Consider the following 18,442-nt stretch of genomic DNA (forward strand, 5'->3'; position numbering starts at 1 on the left):
TAGGAGTTACAGGTCAGAACCTGGTTTAGGATCTCGTCAGAAACTTCTCTTTTGTCGATCTCCGTGGCGGAATGGTTATCACCGCGCGATAAGACGCCAAGGGTCCCAGGTTCGGATCCCTGCCATGGGTGTTATTTGCGAGTGTTCCGTCATCAATTCCATCATATCATTACTCCTTATCATCTTCGCGATTAGCCAAAAGCGGCAGAAAGGCGAAGTAAATTAAACCAAATCAATCAATCAATTTGTCGAGAGCGGAAGTCTTGAGCGGGACGGGAGTCGAACCAGGTTAAACTTCTGGCCCACACAGAGAGAAATATGTAGTATGTCTCCCACAAAATCGTTAAACACTACTGGCAACACTTGGAAAGAAAGGGATTTTAAAAAAATATGAAAAAAATATAATTGCTGATGAAGGTTTCATCTAAAGGAATTCCCGATGGTGCAATCTGCTCTAGAAATGGATCATCTCATTTTTCGGGTAAGTGTTCGATTACCTGCTTTGCTCTGAGGAAATTGGTTTCCTCCCAATCTCTGAAGAATGACGCATCCCACACAAATAACACATGGGTTAAGTATTATTAATATTATTTTCTAATTGTGTAAAGCCCACCTTATGTACAGATAAGCGGCTACTCGGGACTGGGCCTACAGTTTAAAATTGGTTTGATTGATTTGCTTTATTGTACTTCACTTTTTAGTCACTTTTGGCTAATTTGCGAAGAATGGGATGAGTGATGATGTGATGAAATTGATGAATAGGAGACTCATAAACACCGTTTTAAGTCCACTTTATGCATAGTAAGGCTGATCGGGACTGGACCTACAGTTTAAAGTGGTATCCGAACCACTATGTGTCTCCACCTGGCGCCGCCGCTGGGCAAGGCACTCTCCCCCCCCCCCAAAAAAAAATCCTCAAGATGTATATACATTATACACAAGGTTAACCGAGAGCTGACCTGCAATTTTAAGTGGCATCCGAACCACCATGTGCACACCGGGTTCTCTTTATTACAAGGCGACGACATTACAAACTTCACCATCGGAGAGGTTCCTCTGAGAACTGTGCATGCTCAGGACTATGCTCAGGGGTAATAAGAAAGACTGCAGGACGAACGAATTTGGACAACGAACAAGACGGTCGAGTTTTTGTTCCAGAATTGATTTTCCTAAAATTGAATTCCCAAAATTCTGCTACAAATGTTAATTAATACTGATGTTGAACAATTCAAGAATCTATATTCCATAATGCACGACTTCATTTTTTTTCCCCAGAAGTTTCATAAGCCAAAGGCAGTGGCGGCGATTGGGCTCCAAAGTTGGTTGCAAGGACAGTTTATTTTCCCTGGGTAGAAGGTTTAGTGTGGGCACCTGCAGGTGTAAAAGTGGGGAAAAGTGGATGGGCAACTGCTCCCAAAGTCCTCTTCCTCCAATCGCCGCCACTGGAGAGGAGTGCAAGATCACCCCTTTGCACACCACTCGTTATTCCCCATGTATCTTCAGTATGCATAATGAAAGAATAGGTGGGGGCAAGGCAACTAAAGAAAAGCAATATCGTCGCACTCTCATTTACAGGGAGCCAGTAGTCAAATCTGTCATCAATCCGCCACGGAACAGGAAATGAATGTGATGGTCAATTTGGGTAACCGTAGATAACAGTACCGGTCGGGTCATACAATTAATCCAATGCTACACCAATTGGCAATAACGGCTGCATAACTTCTGTAATTTTACGTTATATACTGTTTTAACTATTACATTATATGTAAAATTGTGTTGGTGTTAATTCTAATACACTTTCAATCTTCCACCAAAATAAAAAAAATACTTCTTTCGATTATGGTTTCTCTATAAATTGCGCATATGGACAATTAGTACATGTACGAACCAAGATTACAAATACAAGAACATACGACTGCATACGACGTACGAACGTGAAAAATAAAAATGTTACACCGGGTTTGTTGGTCTTTGTCCTTCACATAAAAATAATGAGTACGCTGATAGAAGCGTAATTTCATTTCGCTCTTTTCATTTGTACATTGACAAAAATCAAATTCGAATCCGATACACACGAGAATGGCTTCAGCTTCTGTTTCAAAGCAAAATGAAGAGAATTGTGGTATGTTAATGTTTATGTAAAGAAAATACAATAGTATTCTAGTGTCATTTCTCAAAACTATACAGTTTTGATTTCATATTCCGGAAGTAATTAAGTCCTAGAGTTTTTTATTGAAAGCGATTTTTTTTCCTTGCACCAAGTTCCTATTGTTTAATTCCGATTTCATCATGGTACACAGGCATTTTTTTTTCATGGTTCGATTTCTATTTATGTCAACACTTACTTCGGAGTTTTAGCGGTTACTTTCTGCGTGTTTGCTTGAGAATAGTCTTCCACTTCCTTCTACTCATTCTCTTGCAACCAGTCATTCTTTGGTACTTGGCTGATATTGCCCGAACACCTCTCACTCGTTTATTTCCTTAATTTTAGCATTGATACTTACATATTCTGCATTGCGGAAGATTCTTTAAGGTGAAGTTATGCCTTTTTCCATAAAATAGTGTCAACTTTTCATATTACAAGTCATTATTTGTCTTCCTTGTTATGCTTGGGTAACAGACAATATGGCGTGCAGTCGTGCTTGTGTTTTGTCGATTTGGAGTGGGTATGCATTGTTTCAACCTTCTTAACCGAAAAATACCTACTTTCGTGTTTATTATGTCATCATAAACCATTGATGGATAGCCCCAAAAATCATTCACGATAGCCCCAAAAACCATCCACGATAGCCCCAAAAACCATCCACGATAGCCCCAAAAACCATTCACAATAGCCCCATGGACCATTTCAGGCAAGGTTAGGTTAGGTTTGGTTAAGTTAGGTAAGCATAGCTAAAAAAAAAATTCTCGTAAAAAAGGCGTTTGGAAACACTGCCGAGACCGCGTGACTTTCGACGCTCGCACCATCTGCACGTACATAATGGAAACAACAGCCTAATGTTACAGAAGATGCAATTTCCTTACGTAAAAACTGATTATTTATTGTTCTGCATCATTCTATGGTGAAGTTTTTAGTTTCCGCGAAAGAAAATACCTCAAAGAACCTCGACAATGATACAGAAAGTGATTTCAGTAAGTAATTTCTCCTGTAAATTTGAAGAAATCCGTTCAGGCGATAGCAGACAGTTACCCATTCTTTTACTGTCTTCTTGGTTATGGACTCCTGATGCCATCTAGGTCACGTATGTAGTACAAAGGGGTTTCGTAATTGGGTTAAGCGAGCTGTAGCTCTATGGTTTATGGAATATGAGGCATAGAAAGGGTGGCAATTATATCATCATAGGGCACAGAACTAATGTGATTAAATCTTGTCTTAAACAATCTGTAGTTCACACCAATACACTCTCAACCCATGACTGTGACTTCACCTTCATCATTATCAAATGGGCTCTGTACAGTGCATACTTATTTATAAGTTGAAGCATTCCTTGTGGCACCAGCCTCAATTTTATCACCTGATGGTTTCTTGATATTTGATTTCTGACAAGTCCGAGTAAGAGCCACAGTTAACATCATCGCTGCTACTTAAGAAAATGGCAACACTGTGGTCTTATTCTTTGCTGGTACTTCTGCCTCATGACCTACAAGTTGTCATATTTCATGCCTTCTTTGGGCATTATACACGGTGTCATTTTAATAGCGCCCATGGACCACAGATTCATATAGAGGACATCAAAACAAACAACGTGTCTCAGTAACATTTTCCTCGTTAGTGCATCGATTCAACGCTACAGTCGTTCAAAAAAGACCGTTTTGCAACCCAACACAACATTTGATTGTATCTGTGACGTTATTTCCTGCGGTGAAACAGCACACGGCAGGGTTGCAAGGAAAATGCAAATTTTGTGAAAAATTACAAACTACCAACCACATTATTAGCTGTAAAACAAAGCGAGAAACGCGTCCAGTAGACCGACTACCATAGCCTACCAGCCAGAAGATCAGCAGTCATCTCAGGAGAAGGGGAAAGTGAACCAACGATATGAGAAATGCTACAAAACCTATTGAAAATGAAGTGTCAGTATCGGATTTTGTCTCAGCCTACATGTCAAATATCAACAACAATAAATGTTATTGGACTTACAGCTTACATGTGGCTGTTTACGCCCAACTACATGTCAAATATTTGCAAAGTCGTTGCAAGGTTAATATCTACAGGTTTGTGTCCAGATGCCATGTGGTACTTTTGTACTGATAAGGGAAGTATCCGAGGTTCACGTTGTTACATTACGGCTAAAACACGTACAACCACAGTAACAATTTTATGATGAATCAGTAACGAATGTCCTGTTCACAGCTGCAACTATTACATGTGTATCCAGTGCATGGATAAACACAGTCGTCGGGAACTTGTATTACTACTACATATATCCGTGTATTTTCAACGATTTTTGCCACTTGCCTGATAATGCCCTGAATATACATTATATTAGCCTATGTGTTGCTTAAATTTGGAATTTTGAGTTCTTTCATTTGCAAATATTTTACATGTAAACTGAGGCAAAATTTGATATAACCACTTCCACTTGAGTTCTATTTTATTTCTACCATTTTTCGTATTGTTTGTTTACGTCCTGTTAGGTTACAGAACGTGTTTTCTCGTTTTGTTTTACGGTACATAATGTGGCTGATTGTAGCTATATCATTTTTCACAGAATATGTGTGTTCCTGGCAACCCTGGAACGCAAAGCTTCACGACGGGATATGACGTCACAAATGCAATCAAATGTTGTGTGTGGTTGCCAGCATTCAGGGGGCAAAATGGGCTTGTTTGGGCGACTGTAGCGCCGAAACTACGCACCAACGAGAAAAATGTTACTGAGAAAACTTGTTTGTTTTGATGTCCTCTGTACGTTTCCGTGGTCCGTGCGCGCCATTAAAATAACACCCTGTATATATGGTACACAAGACTATAAGAAAATTAGGAATGGCATTTTTTCAAAGGGTTTGGGAAAGAATTATCTTTTGTTTAGCCGATGCATTTTGAACTAATACCGATACTTGGAAATTTCAACAATTAAAAGTTATTCAAAATATTGAATAATATTAGTGTGCGAGTAATCCACTCCATTTATAGGCATCAGTTTACCAGAGTTTTACTTTAATATATTTAATACATTTCATCAGATAATATTAATATACCTGTTCTGTAGTTACAAAAACAGTTTTTCTCTAATATTTGTGCAACATTTTGAAGCTTGCATAACTTCCAGGATATTTCGACCATACAAAAGTCCCATGTGGCATTTTTGCAGACCCCTTGAATAATCCAAATGCCGGGAAAGTATTGGCCACTAATTGTTAATAAAATACAGTACATCAGCATTGGTATCGGCTCAGCGTTGAAAGTTCTATACCCCTGTATCAAAATTACCCTACATTAGAAGTTCTTTGTGAACTAATATAGATTACCTGTGATCTTGAGGTTTTTACCAATAGACAAGTTTTCTCCTGCGACTTATGAACTATCTCACCCTGGAGAAGGAAACTGTGCCTCTTTTTCTTTTAGTTCCATTTTGTAGCCTGTGACAGTGAATGTTGAACCCTGCACAAGTATGCTTCTCTTTCCTTTACTCTTGCTTTCTGATGAATTAATATGTAGCTGCTATTTGTCTTTCAGTGTCGGAGGAGGAGGAGCTGGCGGCCATCTCGAAGAAGGTGAAGGACATTGAAGTGAAGATCCAAGAACTGAAGTCTCGAAAGGAGATGCTTCTGAAGAGGCAGGAGAAGTTGAAGAACGACATAATGAGGAAGAAAAGTGAAAAGCTGGCCAGAAGGAACTGGGCACAAACCGGTACGCATATTAATTATGGTCATCATAGCAGCAACTTTATTTATTGCCTATTGTCTATGTTTGTGAAATCATTACCAATACCAAAACAGTTCTAGCAATATTTACTGGTCAATGAAAGCAACGGTTGTGCATGAATACAACAAACATTAAAAATTATTCTGTTTTCATAATCAGGATATTTAAATGCTCTTACAGTCACACATAAATCCTGATATGACCATCTGTATCACAAAATGATTGTAACCATGACAGACAGAGAAATGTGTATCTAGTTCTCAGTGCTGACTAGGGTTGGGATTTTTATATATTTATACGTTTATTTCATTTGCATGTAGCTAAGTGACAAATGTTTGCTAATTATGCTGTTCAGAATGATGTACATCAATTCCATGCTACATACTTCGAGGTAATTTTAAGTCGATATTTTTACATAAAATATAGTATTTGCACCATTTCTCTAGTTTTCAGTGAGTAATGAACATATAATATTTATAGGACAAACATTCGTTAAAATTGAGTCATTTTATTCTAGCTGTCACAGGCCCATCACCTTACTTTCGCTTTTGATTAAGGCATGAAAATCATGCAGCAGAAATTAAAGATCTGTGCGCACTTCATTCTGCTCTGTTCCCATAATCCCATCTATGCAAATAGCGAGACCCTGTTGGAATTTACAGAAATCACGAATTTACACGAGCCTAAAAAATAGTACAGGATATGAGAAAATGATCAAAGAATATTTTCATAGCGACTTATTCTACATATTTATGTAAATACAGGGTGAGTCAAAAGTCAGGTTACATAGGAAGTTTTCCTTGTCTTGTTAATTGTTCGTGATGGTTGAATGTCCAGTTTCCTGGTGCATGGATAGGTCGCTGTGGTCCTGTTGAGTGGCCACCAGGGTCTCCAGATCAATGGATTTTGTCCTTTGGGGTCATTTAAACGTGCTCGTCTACTCAGTTAAGATTCAGAACATCCAGCATCTGAAGGAACGCATTGTGCAATGTACATAATTATGCCGGACGTTCTGCAAAAGGTTCTGGAGAACTGGAAACATTGCGTGCACAAATGCATTGATGTTCAAGGTGCACACATTGAAGATATGCTATAAGTCCCTATGTAACCTGAATTTTGACTCACCGTGCATTGTGCATGTGTTGCCTACATAAAAAACAGGGCCTTGGTGACAACACAAGCCGTGTCCAAAAGGTGCAATACCGTACTTGAAGCGAGCATCCTCCGAGTATGGTCGTGTAGTTCGGTCTTGAAGTCGTGGACTGGAAGTGAAAGTCTTTCGAATTGCACTTCGACTGCAGCGCCAAGTACGATCAGTAGATAGAACTGAGGACTCGTTGCTTTCCCCTTTCCCCGTATTTTAAACACTTCTTTCTCACCATATAAATCACATCGCATTTTCAAACGTTCTTATACCTTCATTTCCAGACATTAGAAGAACTTGAACCAACAACTTGCTGGCCTAAACCTGTGTTGCTGGCTTTCTACCTCCTTGATTTCAAACAAATGAACAACGAGTGCGGAAATCACATGACCCAAGTCTGCAACGATCCGTACTCAAAGCTATGATCTTAATTGCTTGTGTACTTAACGCTTTCGAACCTCACTAGGTGACGTCACTTCCGTGAAGACCATACTTCAAGTCTGTACTTCGTACCTTTCGGACACAGCCACAGTGTATTTTGTTTCAAATGTGACAAGGTGCCTTGTGAAGAAAAGTACACAGTAGGAATGAATTGATATGAAATGTTATACAGTAACAATACAAAACTTACTGTTCCCAATAACCAATATTGTGCTGGTCCAATATAAAATTGCCATGTTCCTGAAGAACCTAAAACGTTTATTAACCTCCATAATTAATTTAACTAGGTGACTGCAGCGGGTTTTATCTTAGAAACTGTTCATTTAGATATGTACTTTGCAAGAAATTGGTGTATGAAGTGTACTTTTTATATTCATGCACTACATTGCATGCTACTTGTAGGTACTAATATCAGTAATTTGTCCCATCCTTAGTGCATAACTGTGGAGATATTTTGTATATAAATATTCTTCCATTTAAGCTTTGTTCACATATTTTCAGCATTGTTGAATCACCTTCATTTATTTGAATAGTAGTATTTAAATGAAAACAATTATTTATTACTATGTTTAATTTACATTCTTGTTTTCAGATTTCCCATGGTCACATAAAATCAACGAAGCACTGAAATCTGTTTTCAAGATAGACAAGTTCAGGCCATACCAGTTACCATGCATCAACGCCACAATGTCTGGGGAGGATGCCATCTTGATTATGCCCACGGGTGGTGGCAAAAGCCTCTGTTTCCAGCTGCCTGCTGTTGTTTCAAAAGGTATCTTTCAATCCTTCATTGTCATATTAATCGGTTACAATCACAAAAGTGTGTCAAAACTGAAGAAAATAGAAGTTATTCACGAGATGAAAGAGAAATGTGTGATATTTCACAGCCTGGCTGTAATATCACTAGAAATTGGAAGATATCCATGATAATTAAGTCAGGCTGTGGTATACAGGGTGAGTCAGAAATATGGCTACACGTTTGAAGTAAATATAGTGTGTTACTGTACAATGTAGAGGGAAGTGGTGAATGGTATATTAAACTTGAAACTTTATTCTTTCATTTCAGATAAGAGTCATGTGCCTGAACTTATGTCATTAGCCAAGATGGCGCTGAACATGCAGCAGCAAGTTTCAGGTGCAGCATCGGCAATTGCATACCAGAATGATCATAGAGCCGTGAGCACAGTAATGGACTTACACTAAACAATTTGATGTAGCAGTCTTTTTCTTCACTTTCCCAGAGTTGACAGCAACAATGTTACGTTAAAATCACATCTCGCCAGTCTCATGATCATTCTGGTATAGAATTGCCCAACTGTAACTTGCTGCTGCATGTTCAGCGCCATCTTGGCTATTGACGTAAGCTCAGACATGTGACTCTTATCTGAAATGAAAGAATAAATTTCAAGTTTAATATATCATTCACCATTTCACTCTACATTGTACAGTAACACACTACATTTACTTCAAATGTGTAGCAATATTTCTGACTCACCCTGTATATTGACTATTTATTTATTTCTTTATTTGTATCTGGTGAATGTTTCCTCTTTCCTTCTATTTGGATGATATTCGCCCTTCTGGCTCTTGTTTCCATTCCAGTTTTTTTTTATTCAGTGAGTAAAAACGGGAGAAATAGTTGGAAGGGCTACAATGTAAAAATAGGATGGAAATAGGAAACCCTCATCTGGCCATAAAATGTAAATATTTTACTGCATTGCCACAACTGATCATGCCTAAAAATAACAAGTTCAAAATAGAGAATCTTGAACATTTTTTTTAAAAAAAAATGTTCTGAACAGTTACAAATATGTTTGTTTTTAAGCCCGCTTTATGCTCAAATAGGCTAATCAGTACAGGACCTACAGTTTAAGATGGGGTCTAAACCACTGTGCCTCTGCTGGCTATCAAACCCACAACCCCTTTCATTGCAAGGTGAAAATATCGCCACTACACACTACAGAATCGAGGAGATCCTAATACTTCATATTACGTTTTAGAATGTAAGTATTACACTGCAAATAGGGTCTATCAATGTAACAGCATTTTGCTTTGGAATATTCTAAGATTCACGTAAAGGAATCACCTTTGAAGAACTTGCGTTTGGCCAACCTGCATGCCAGAGGTTAGCACAGCATGCTATGATGTCAAGAGTTCTGGTTTCAAATCTATGAGTGTTCTTTGAGAGTGCCCCTAAATTCATTTAATCATATCACTCATCCTCCTCTTCACGATTAGCCAAAAGTGGCATAAAGATGAAGTAAAATAAACCCAATCAATCAACACTCTCACCTTTGGTGCAATTGGTCCCAGATTGGATTCCCAGGGGAGCTCCAAAATTTTGTTGTTGACCCAGCATTGCGAGGCAGCTACTTGCAAGCAGGAAATACGTGAGTTGATGCGTTGGCCATGCATCACCCAACAGGCAGTATGGCAGACCTTAGCCCTCAATGCGCTGTTACACCGCAGGGTTTTAATTATTATTTTTTTATTTACTTCCAGGTGTAACGCTTGTTGTCTCCCCGCTGGTAGCTCTTATGGAGGATCAGTTGATGGGACTGAAAGCATTGGGGGTGAATGCCGCAATGTTGTGTGCTTCAACGAACAGCTCCAAGGAAGCAGTGAATGCAGTTCACCAGGTGCGTTTGTGCTTGTGTACAGTTCTCCTAATTCAAGCATGACAAACTCATTACTGTTTGAGCCAGAGATGTTTTTTTATGATTGCCCAAGTTCTCATCCTCTCTTTTTGGGTTCGACTGGGACTTTGGTCGGTGCAGGTCAGTTGTTTTCAAAATTTCCTCTCTTTTCAACTATGATATCCAAAAATCTGAAATATTACACCTGCTTAGATTTCCTTCTAGAGCATCCAAGTGAATCTTCGTGAGATTTGCTTTCGCTGTTGTCTAGATATTATCACTAGTTTAATAGACTTAACGTAGCCACGAAACTATTGAGAATATCTAGGCAACAGCGAAAGGAAACCACACTATGATTCATATGAATAAGTGTAATTTTTCGGATTTTACAATATCATTGCTGTTTTTCGAAAGGAGAGGAAAATTCATAAAAAGTTGCCCTGGTGCTAACCAAAGGTTTGGCCGAGCCTTAAGAATATGTCAGTTCTATTTTCAGTATCTCTTACTTAACACATTCGGGTCTGGCCTCATAATACAGCATTTTTACCTCTGGTCTGCTGTTTTTGGTTGTTTTTCAAAAAATCATAGAAAAAAGATTTTTAATTTGTTTTCATTAGCACACATTTCTTGAATCTACAAAACTTCCTCTTTTCAGTGAACGAAAATTGGTTAAATTTTCTTTTCATTTTCACACATTTTTGAAAAATTTTTTCAGCAATATTTTGTGAAAAAAAAGTACAACATTGTAACAAATGTTAATTTAGAGATATTTTAAGTTCGTAATCTGGAAATTTCAATAATTAACTACATAAACTATCAAGACATCTTTTGAATCTTGCACAAGAATACTTTTTATGTGCACATAACAAAAAATAATTACAAATTACAGGTAATTAGCTTTTGTGTGAAAAAGTGGCTGCAGGACAGGACCAGACAATGTATAAGTTGGTTCTGCGTCATCTGTAAAAATTAAACAAATAAATAAATAAAATAAATTTTCATTTGACATACACTATACAAAATAATAAATGGAAAAACTAAAAATACATCAGTGCATGGAGGAGAATCAAGCAAGAGGCAAGATGAATAGACCCAAAAAAATTACCTCTTCTCGCTTCATTCATAAAATACTAGAGTTTGCAACACTGTTTATATTGTCAACAATTAATTATTACGAATATAACCTACCTTCCAAATCTTCAAATTCATCTGCATCATCAAAATCGTCGCTAACTTCAAACTCTGAGGCGGAATCCTCATGCAGAATTTCCGCTATGCAGTCTGGATCTAACAACGCCATTATAAACAATTCAACATACATCAACCTGACAACAAACAGTCGCAGGTGCTAGATAAAAATAGCACATGAGTCACCTAGCGGTCGGAATTTCAACAGATCGGCTTGAATGAACACGCACATGAGACGAAGTACGAACATAGCCCGTAGTTCAATCAGCAAAGCGATTGCGCCCATCGTGAGACCCCAATGTGTTAAATTATGATCTAACTCTCTTTATTTTAAGTGATAATGATATTGTAAAATTTACAGATGTCTAGTACATATTGCTTTTAAAAATAAGGATTGTATAGAAGATAGAATGCAGGTAATGAAAAAGCTGAAGTAATAGTTTGCATATTTTTAATACATAAAAAATTCAGCTTGTGGGTGATTTTCATTGTTGTTTATAATGAAGGCAATGACTGACAAGAACAGCCAGCTGAAGCTTTTGTACGTGACTCCAGAGAAGTTGGCAAAGAGCAAGAGGTTCATGACGAAGCTCCAAAAGATGCACCAGATTGGTCACTTTGCACGGCTGGCCATTGACGAGGTTCACTGCTGCTCGCAGTGGGGACATGATTTTAGACCAGGTGAGCCAATAACTGTATCTACAGCACTTAGGGATTGGGACAATCCATGTCAAGTGGTCCAGGATATAAGAAAATCGTTGCTCGACAATTTTTAAAAAATCTAATTTTTTCTGTGCAGTTACTTTACCATGTTGTTAGTAACATGGTTTATGATGTATATATAGTAAACTCTCATTTATCCGTACTTCTGCATATGCTTATTTGTAGGAATAACTTTGTGTTAATATTAAAGGTACTTTTAATGAGATCTGAAAATCCTAATTTTTGGTACATAATATATTCATACCGAACTATTATGGGGTGGGATTGTATATTTTTATAGGTCCCCCACCAGAAAGGTGCACTTTTTTCACTTTTCTAACTTTTTAATCATTTCTAGAAAAAAAGGGAGGCATGTCTAAGGGTTGAAACTTGGTGAATGAGCACATCTATATCAGAGCTCTTTATCCAGTCTCAACTTCCTGACCATTTCCCTTCTTGCAAACATTATCTGCTAAAATCGGGACTTTTAGCGTCAATGACCTACTGTTTCAAACGTAAATTTCACCCTTTCATAATTCACATATAACAATGGCTAATACACAGTCTTGTAGCTTACAGTTTGCTGATCATTTTGGTTTTTGTTCCACATCGATAGGATAATTAGGGGCTGAGATATTTCAGATTCGGTAACCCCTTATGACACCACCAAATGGTGGATCTTTGAAAACAAATATGGCTGCCACTCGAAACCTACAGCCACTAAAATTAAAATAATGACTTTTCAACTAACAACATGGTAAAGTAACTGCACAGAAAAAATTAGATTTTTTAAAAATTGTCGAGCAACAAGGATTGGACCACTTGACATGGATTATCCCGATTTGCTTCCTTTTCATGTTATACCATGCGGATAGAGTAGTTCGTGGGACCGTTTTTGCTCTCCTGAATTCATTTGAGTATCTCATGCTCGAGAGTTTACAATGGAATATCATTTTAATGTGACAATAATCATATGCAAGATATCCATCTTGGCAGTTTCAGCAAATAATCATCTCTTTCGTTTGCATATATCACGGTATTGGTAAGTTTGACTTAACTATATTTTAACATGGAGATAATGACTATGTTCACTTAAGTTTCAATTTCAATCCATCTTTCACTTCACGGAGGGTCCACCACCACAGGCAAATTATGGTTATACATATACTACTGGGCTTCAAGCATATACCACTCATTTTGCCCATTTAAGCATTATTCGCTTGAGCGAAGAATCTCTAAATTCAGTATGCCATCTAGCATCGACCATGTGAACTATTTGATGCTTGAGCGAAATTCTCTCACTCTAATGTTTTGCAATGTGTGTTTATGAATTTATGTCTACATACCGAGGTTGGAAAAATGTTACTTTCTTTTATTTTTTTTGTTTGTAAAATTATCAAGTGGAGAAAATCAATGCAGTATAATGCACTTGTGTTAACATTTTACTTGAATGGTTTATTTTATTCTTTGAAGTGCAGTAATAGTAAAAATCAATATTTTTTGTACTCATTACTGGGATCGGTGATTTTGGAGGGAGGGAGATGTATTGATGACTTCCCAGTGAGATGACATATAGTTTTCACTTCGTTTAAAGACAATACATTCTTTTTTTCATTCACCCTAACCTAGTAATTAGAGATCTGCGTGGGAGGGCATGACTCACTACAAGGTGGAATATCCAGTTATCCGACATCCCACATGTCGGGACCCAAGCCCTTGATGCACGGTGCATGGTGGACGGACACGGGCTGATGTCATTTCTGCTTGGTTCTTTGCTGGGTGGGATCCACGTGCTTCCAACTGTGGGTGTGGACTAACGAGTCACGCCCGTGCTGGAGCAGGTATTCACAGTTCATCCGGGTCTTTAGGTGTGGGCTCTATGGCAGACGGCACAGGCACAGCCATGGTTATTCTTGGCACAGCGCTAAGGGAATCATTTGATAATAACTGGGAAAACGGTTCAGTATGCTCAATGAAACCTACATAAGTAGATTCAGCGTTAAAAACTATGTGTTAGACATGATTATTTCAAACTCCGTTCCAGTACAAAATAAATTATAAGGGTAAGTAGCAGGATACAAAAAGGGCCGGGAAGAATCACAATTTTCAAGGTTGGCGAAATGGCAGAGTGGTTAAAGCAGGTGCTTGCAGAAGTAAGGGTCTTATGTTCGATCCCCTGAGGCGACTTTGTTTTCAAAACTTTTTTTTAATGTCTCGTTGCATTTCTATAGTTAATTAGAACATATTGGTAAATTGAATGAAATAAAATATAACTGATTTAGTATTGTTATGAATTCGATTATATTTCTTTAAAACTATCCTCTTAGTGACGTCTTAAAAAAAGTCTGGTCATAAGACATTGTTTGTTTAAGCCTACTTACCAACAAATTGAGAACATTTAATATATGGATATTAATTACAAATTTGCTGACATGTGTGGCAGAGTGGTTAGCACAGCATGGTACGATGCTAGGAATTCCAGGTTCGAATCCCGGCCTGGGCATAGATGTTCCTTGTGAGTGTCCCTTCATCAGTTACCATATCATCACTCATCGTCATCATCGCGATTAGCTAAAAAGCGGTAGGAAAACGACGCTAAATGAAAAATCAAATTAATTGCATATTTATGAAAGAATGAAATTGTGACGCCTTTGAAGTATTTATTACAAAATGTAAAAGGGGACTATTTTGTTTCATAGCTTTTAAGGTTGTCAGTAATTCGATCAATATGATGTAGCCTATGTTAGGCTGTCTTGTTTAAAATCACAAGATAAAAGATACTCTGATTTGGTCTCTGAAATTGCACTTGGTTTTGGACCACGCTATAAGCACAGTAGAGACTTGTCCTGTTAAATTTGAATCCTACCATAACACCTTTGAATCTTAAATGAGAATGGAAGTCAAGCGATACTATGATCCAACTTTTAGGAAATTCATTTTCTGATATATGCATAAGCGCTTTCAAATGGGCACCCCAATCTATTTAGTACACAGGCTAGAAATGCTGCCTATGCCTTTAATGTAATTGTAAAACCATTGGCGTATCCAATTATATCTGACGTAGATTTGTGGTTAACTATTAAAACATGGTTACCAGTACTACACTATGTTTCCTGTTGTTTGAAATTAATAAACCTATCAAACAGGAAGTCACTCAACAGTCGTTCACATTTAACGTTTTCGAGATTTCTCCTGAGCAGCCTTTTCATGGAGTGACATTCATAATTCGAACATTGTATTATCAGCTTTAACAATATTTGCCTGTAACAGATTCGCAATGTGTATAATAAGTGTTCCTGTATTCCCTGTCCGCCCATGCTCACAGTGCAGAAGACAGTGACGGTCATCAGCTGCCTGCCTGCTGTTGAACCACGCTGGGTACTGTGGACACCTGAAAGCTTCCCCTTCAGATGGGCAAGTTGGGTTGGTTCACAACAACAGCTGCGCAGGGCAGGAGTGGGTCGGTATTTCTTCTCATTACGGTGGGCAGGCTGCAGGCAGGCAATGGATCACATTTGCAGACCTCTACTAGTAAGAACTGTTATTGTACTGACAAAGTACCCCAATGATGAAAGCATTTCTAGATCATTTTCTTTCTGTAAATGCTGAAGAATATGAATTTTGCAGTTGCTGTATCATTTTTGTTTAGTGTATATTAAGAATTTTAGTACAAAATTAAATAATTATCTTCATAAAAATATTAATTTTCTTATTTAATAAAAAATTGTGTCATGACTGACTGTGGTGGTGTTAGATGATCAGGCAATAATTTTGTTATGGAATTAAATTACAGTTTCACTTTGAAAATGCTAATTTGTTGGTAGACTGTAATTAAATTGATCAATAATTTACATTTGGTCAGTTTTTTTCTGTATAATGTATTTTGATCAGATAAGTACTTTGATTTGTTTCCCTGGAAATAAATATGAAATAATATTTACTAAATGGTGAATTGTATAAAATACATATTACTTGGGTTCTACTTTCTTCATTTGTTTTACACCTAATAATTCAATCAATGTAAAAGTTAAACATTGTAAGAACTAATTCAAGCAGATGTGAAAGTTCTGCTTTAATGTTATTAAAATTGTTCACTTCATAAACCGAACATGGATATGAACCAGAGATATTACACAATCAATGTAATAATGAATTTAATATTTAACGTATTTCCAGATTACAAGTTCCTTGGCATAATGAAATCTATGTTTCCTGATGTTCCAATTCTTGGACTCACAGCTACGGCAACCTCAAAGATCACGCAGGATGTACAGAACATATTGGCAATACAAGGCTGTTTGATACTGAAAGCATCTTTCAACAGGCCTAATTTATATTATGAGGTAAAGTATGGTTAGTTAAAGATACTGAAATTGTTATCAATGTATTTTAAATGTTCATAAAATAGCACATTAAAGTCTGTTGAGATCTATCCATTAAAATAGCTGGAGAGAGGAGTAAATTCCAACTCTTGTAATGAGCTGTTTTTTAAATTATTCTCAAGTTTTATCAAATGTTTTTCCCAGAACACTATGTAAACAGATTTTGGCATTTAAAGAAATATGTTATTTCATGATGTACACTAAAACTCGCTTATCTAAATTTGATGGGACTGCGTCCATTTTGAATATGGAATATATTGTATTAAACGTGTACGAGAGCGTATAGAAGAGGGAAGTGTGTGCACTCTGCAACTTTCCCATTGCTGGTGGCAGACCAATGAACTAATGGCTCTGGTGTCGCACTCTGCTGTAGGTTGCTGCCTGCAGTCGTAACAAAATGTTTTAGCAAATCATATCCTGGTTTTTATGTTTATACCTTTTATATACGAATGGGTACAGTCTGTTGCTATTTATGCAAGCCGAAATTCCACTCCTGCAGAAATCCTTGTTAAAATATGTATCCAAGTAGTTCTTCAATTGGAAAAAAGCAGGTGCTAATATTATCGGCTTTACATGTGACGACAACTCAACAAATAAAAAGGCTTGGAAATCATTAGGAATAAACAAAAAAAAAAAAAAACTTTTATCTTAAATCCTGCCGATGACAACAGGAAAATATGGGCTGTTTCAGATTTCGTTAACATACTGAAATGCATAAGGAATCACTTTCACGACAAAATTTAATTACTTTATGAAGGAAGTCCCATCAATTTTGACTGTTATCGGAAAGTTTATGATGCAGACACAGACCAGTCCACCGGTCTTAGAGTATGTCCTAAAATAACATTCACACATTTAGACCTGTCGCCGTTCCAGAGGATGAATACCAGATTGGCATTTCATCTTTTCAGCAGAAGCGTAGCAGATGGAATTAGATTTTTTCGACAGACTAATGGTTCGGCTAATTTGAGCGGCAGTGAGCACACACAAAAAATTACAACAAATTTAAGCGACGTTAGTGATGCTTTGGATTCTCGAATTCCTTCCAACGCCTTATACAATGGTTCAGGGTCTTACATAACCTTGTCCAATTTTCTAATCACATTAAAAGCAACTGATAATACCTTTGCATCCAACAAGACCATGGAATCACTAATAATTTATTTGCAGAGTACCTTGCAACTGAGTGAATGGCTGTGAGACAAAGGCTACAGATATGTGTTAACGGGGAAATTAAGCCAAGATCCCCTTGAGCAACATTTTGGGAGATTACATTCCATCCCTCCACCATAGACTTCTTACATTTGCATTTGTTGCAATGTATTTATGTCCCAGTTAAACAGGCGCTATCTTCGTCTGCAAACTGCGAGGTCAGAAGTGATGTGCCACTCACTTCGTTCATCAGTCAGATGCGCCTATTAGCAAAAAAAAAACAAACAAGAGAAAAGCAATAAGGAACTAAAATCTTCAATTAAAAATTGCATTAAAGATAAAATTAATTGTAACTCCTGCTGAATACTCCTATCAATGTTGGAAAAGTGACGTTCGCATTGCAGATGAAGCCTCGATTGATTATGATGCAACCGAAAGATCCTTAGTATATTATTTGGCAGGTTACATAATAAAACACTCGCAGAAATTTATTTTGTGCCAACAATGCATCAGTTCTCTTCGCAGTCATAACATACAAACATCAGGAGATGCAGCCTTCACGCAAATACAAGATTACGTATCGAAGAACAACACGTCGTTTCTCACTCATCCGCCGAACAGCATTCTCAACATCCTCCTGCATGTTGAAAGGGCAATCAAAAGTAAACTGTGTTTGGCAAATTCAATGTCGAGCGACTTATTTTTTGACTGTCTCAATGCCATAGAAAATATCCCTGTTCCATCTTCAGATATAGGTTGCTGTGATGAACACTCCAGAGACATTATTCCCAAATTAGTGCTACATTATATAAAATGCAGATTTTTCTTCCGGACAAAAAAAAATGTAAGGCGCTACAGTCATCCAAGTCAGCAAAATCATCCTGGAAAGTTTCCAAGGTGTCGAACAACTAGCTTTGGTGAGTACCTA

The 18,442-nt window shown here is 37.4% G+C and overlaps 1 protein-coding gene across 1 annotated transcript in view; it reads left to right on the forward strand.

The window, feature by feature from the left end:
• Nucleotides 1–1,908: 1,908 nt before the first annotated feature.
• The window catches only part of LOC145978374 (ATP-dependent DNA helicase Q1-like), a 51,314-nt gene continuing 34,780 nt past the window's right edge, over nt 1,909–18,442 (forward strand). Inside the window, exons 1-6 of the mRNA XM_083110977.1 lie at nt 1,909–2,122; nt 5,681–5,854; nt 8,047–8,226; nt 9,957–10,093; nt 11,785–11,959; nt 16,157–16,323. Of these exons, the coding sequence (XP_082967103.1) occupies nt 2,080–2,122; nt 5,681–5,854; nt 8,047–8,226; nt 9,957–10,093; nt 11,785–11,959; nt 16,157–16,323 (876 nt within the window). The 5' untranslated portion in view covers nt 1,909–2,079. The remainder of the gene's footprint in view (nt 2,123–5,680; nt 5,855–8,046; nt 8,227–9,956; nt 10,094–11,784; nt 11,960–16,156; nt 16,324–18,442) is intronic.

This window comes from Lepisma saccharinum, chromosome 24 (assembly GCF_977018435.1).
Source record: "Lepisma saccharinum chromosome 24, izLepSacc3.1, whole genome shotgun sequence".
In the NCBI taxonomy this organism is placed as follows: Eukaryota; Metazoa; Arthropoda; class Insecta; order Zygentoma; family Lepismatidae; genus Lepisma; species Lepisma saccharinum.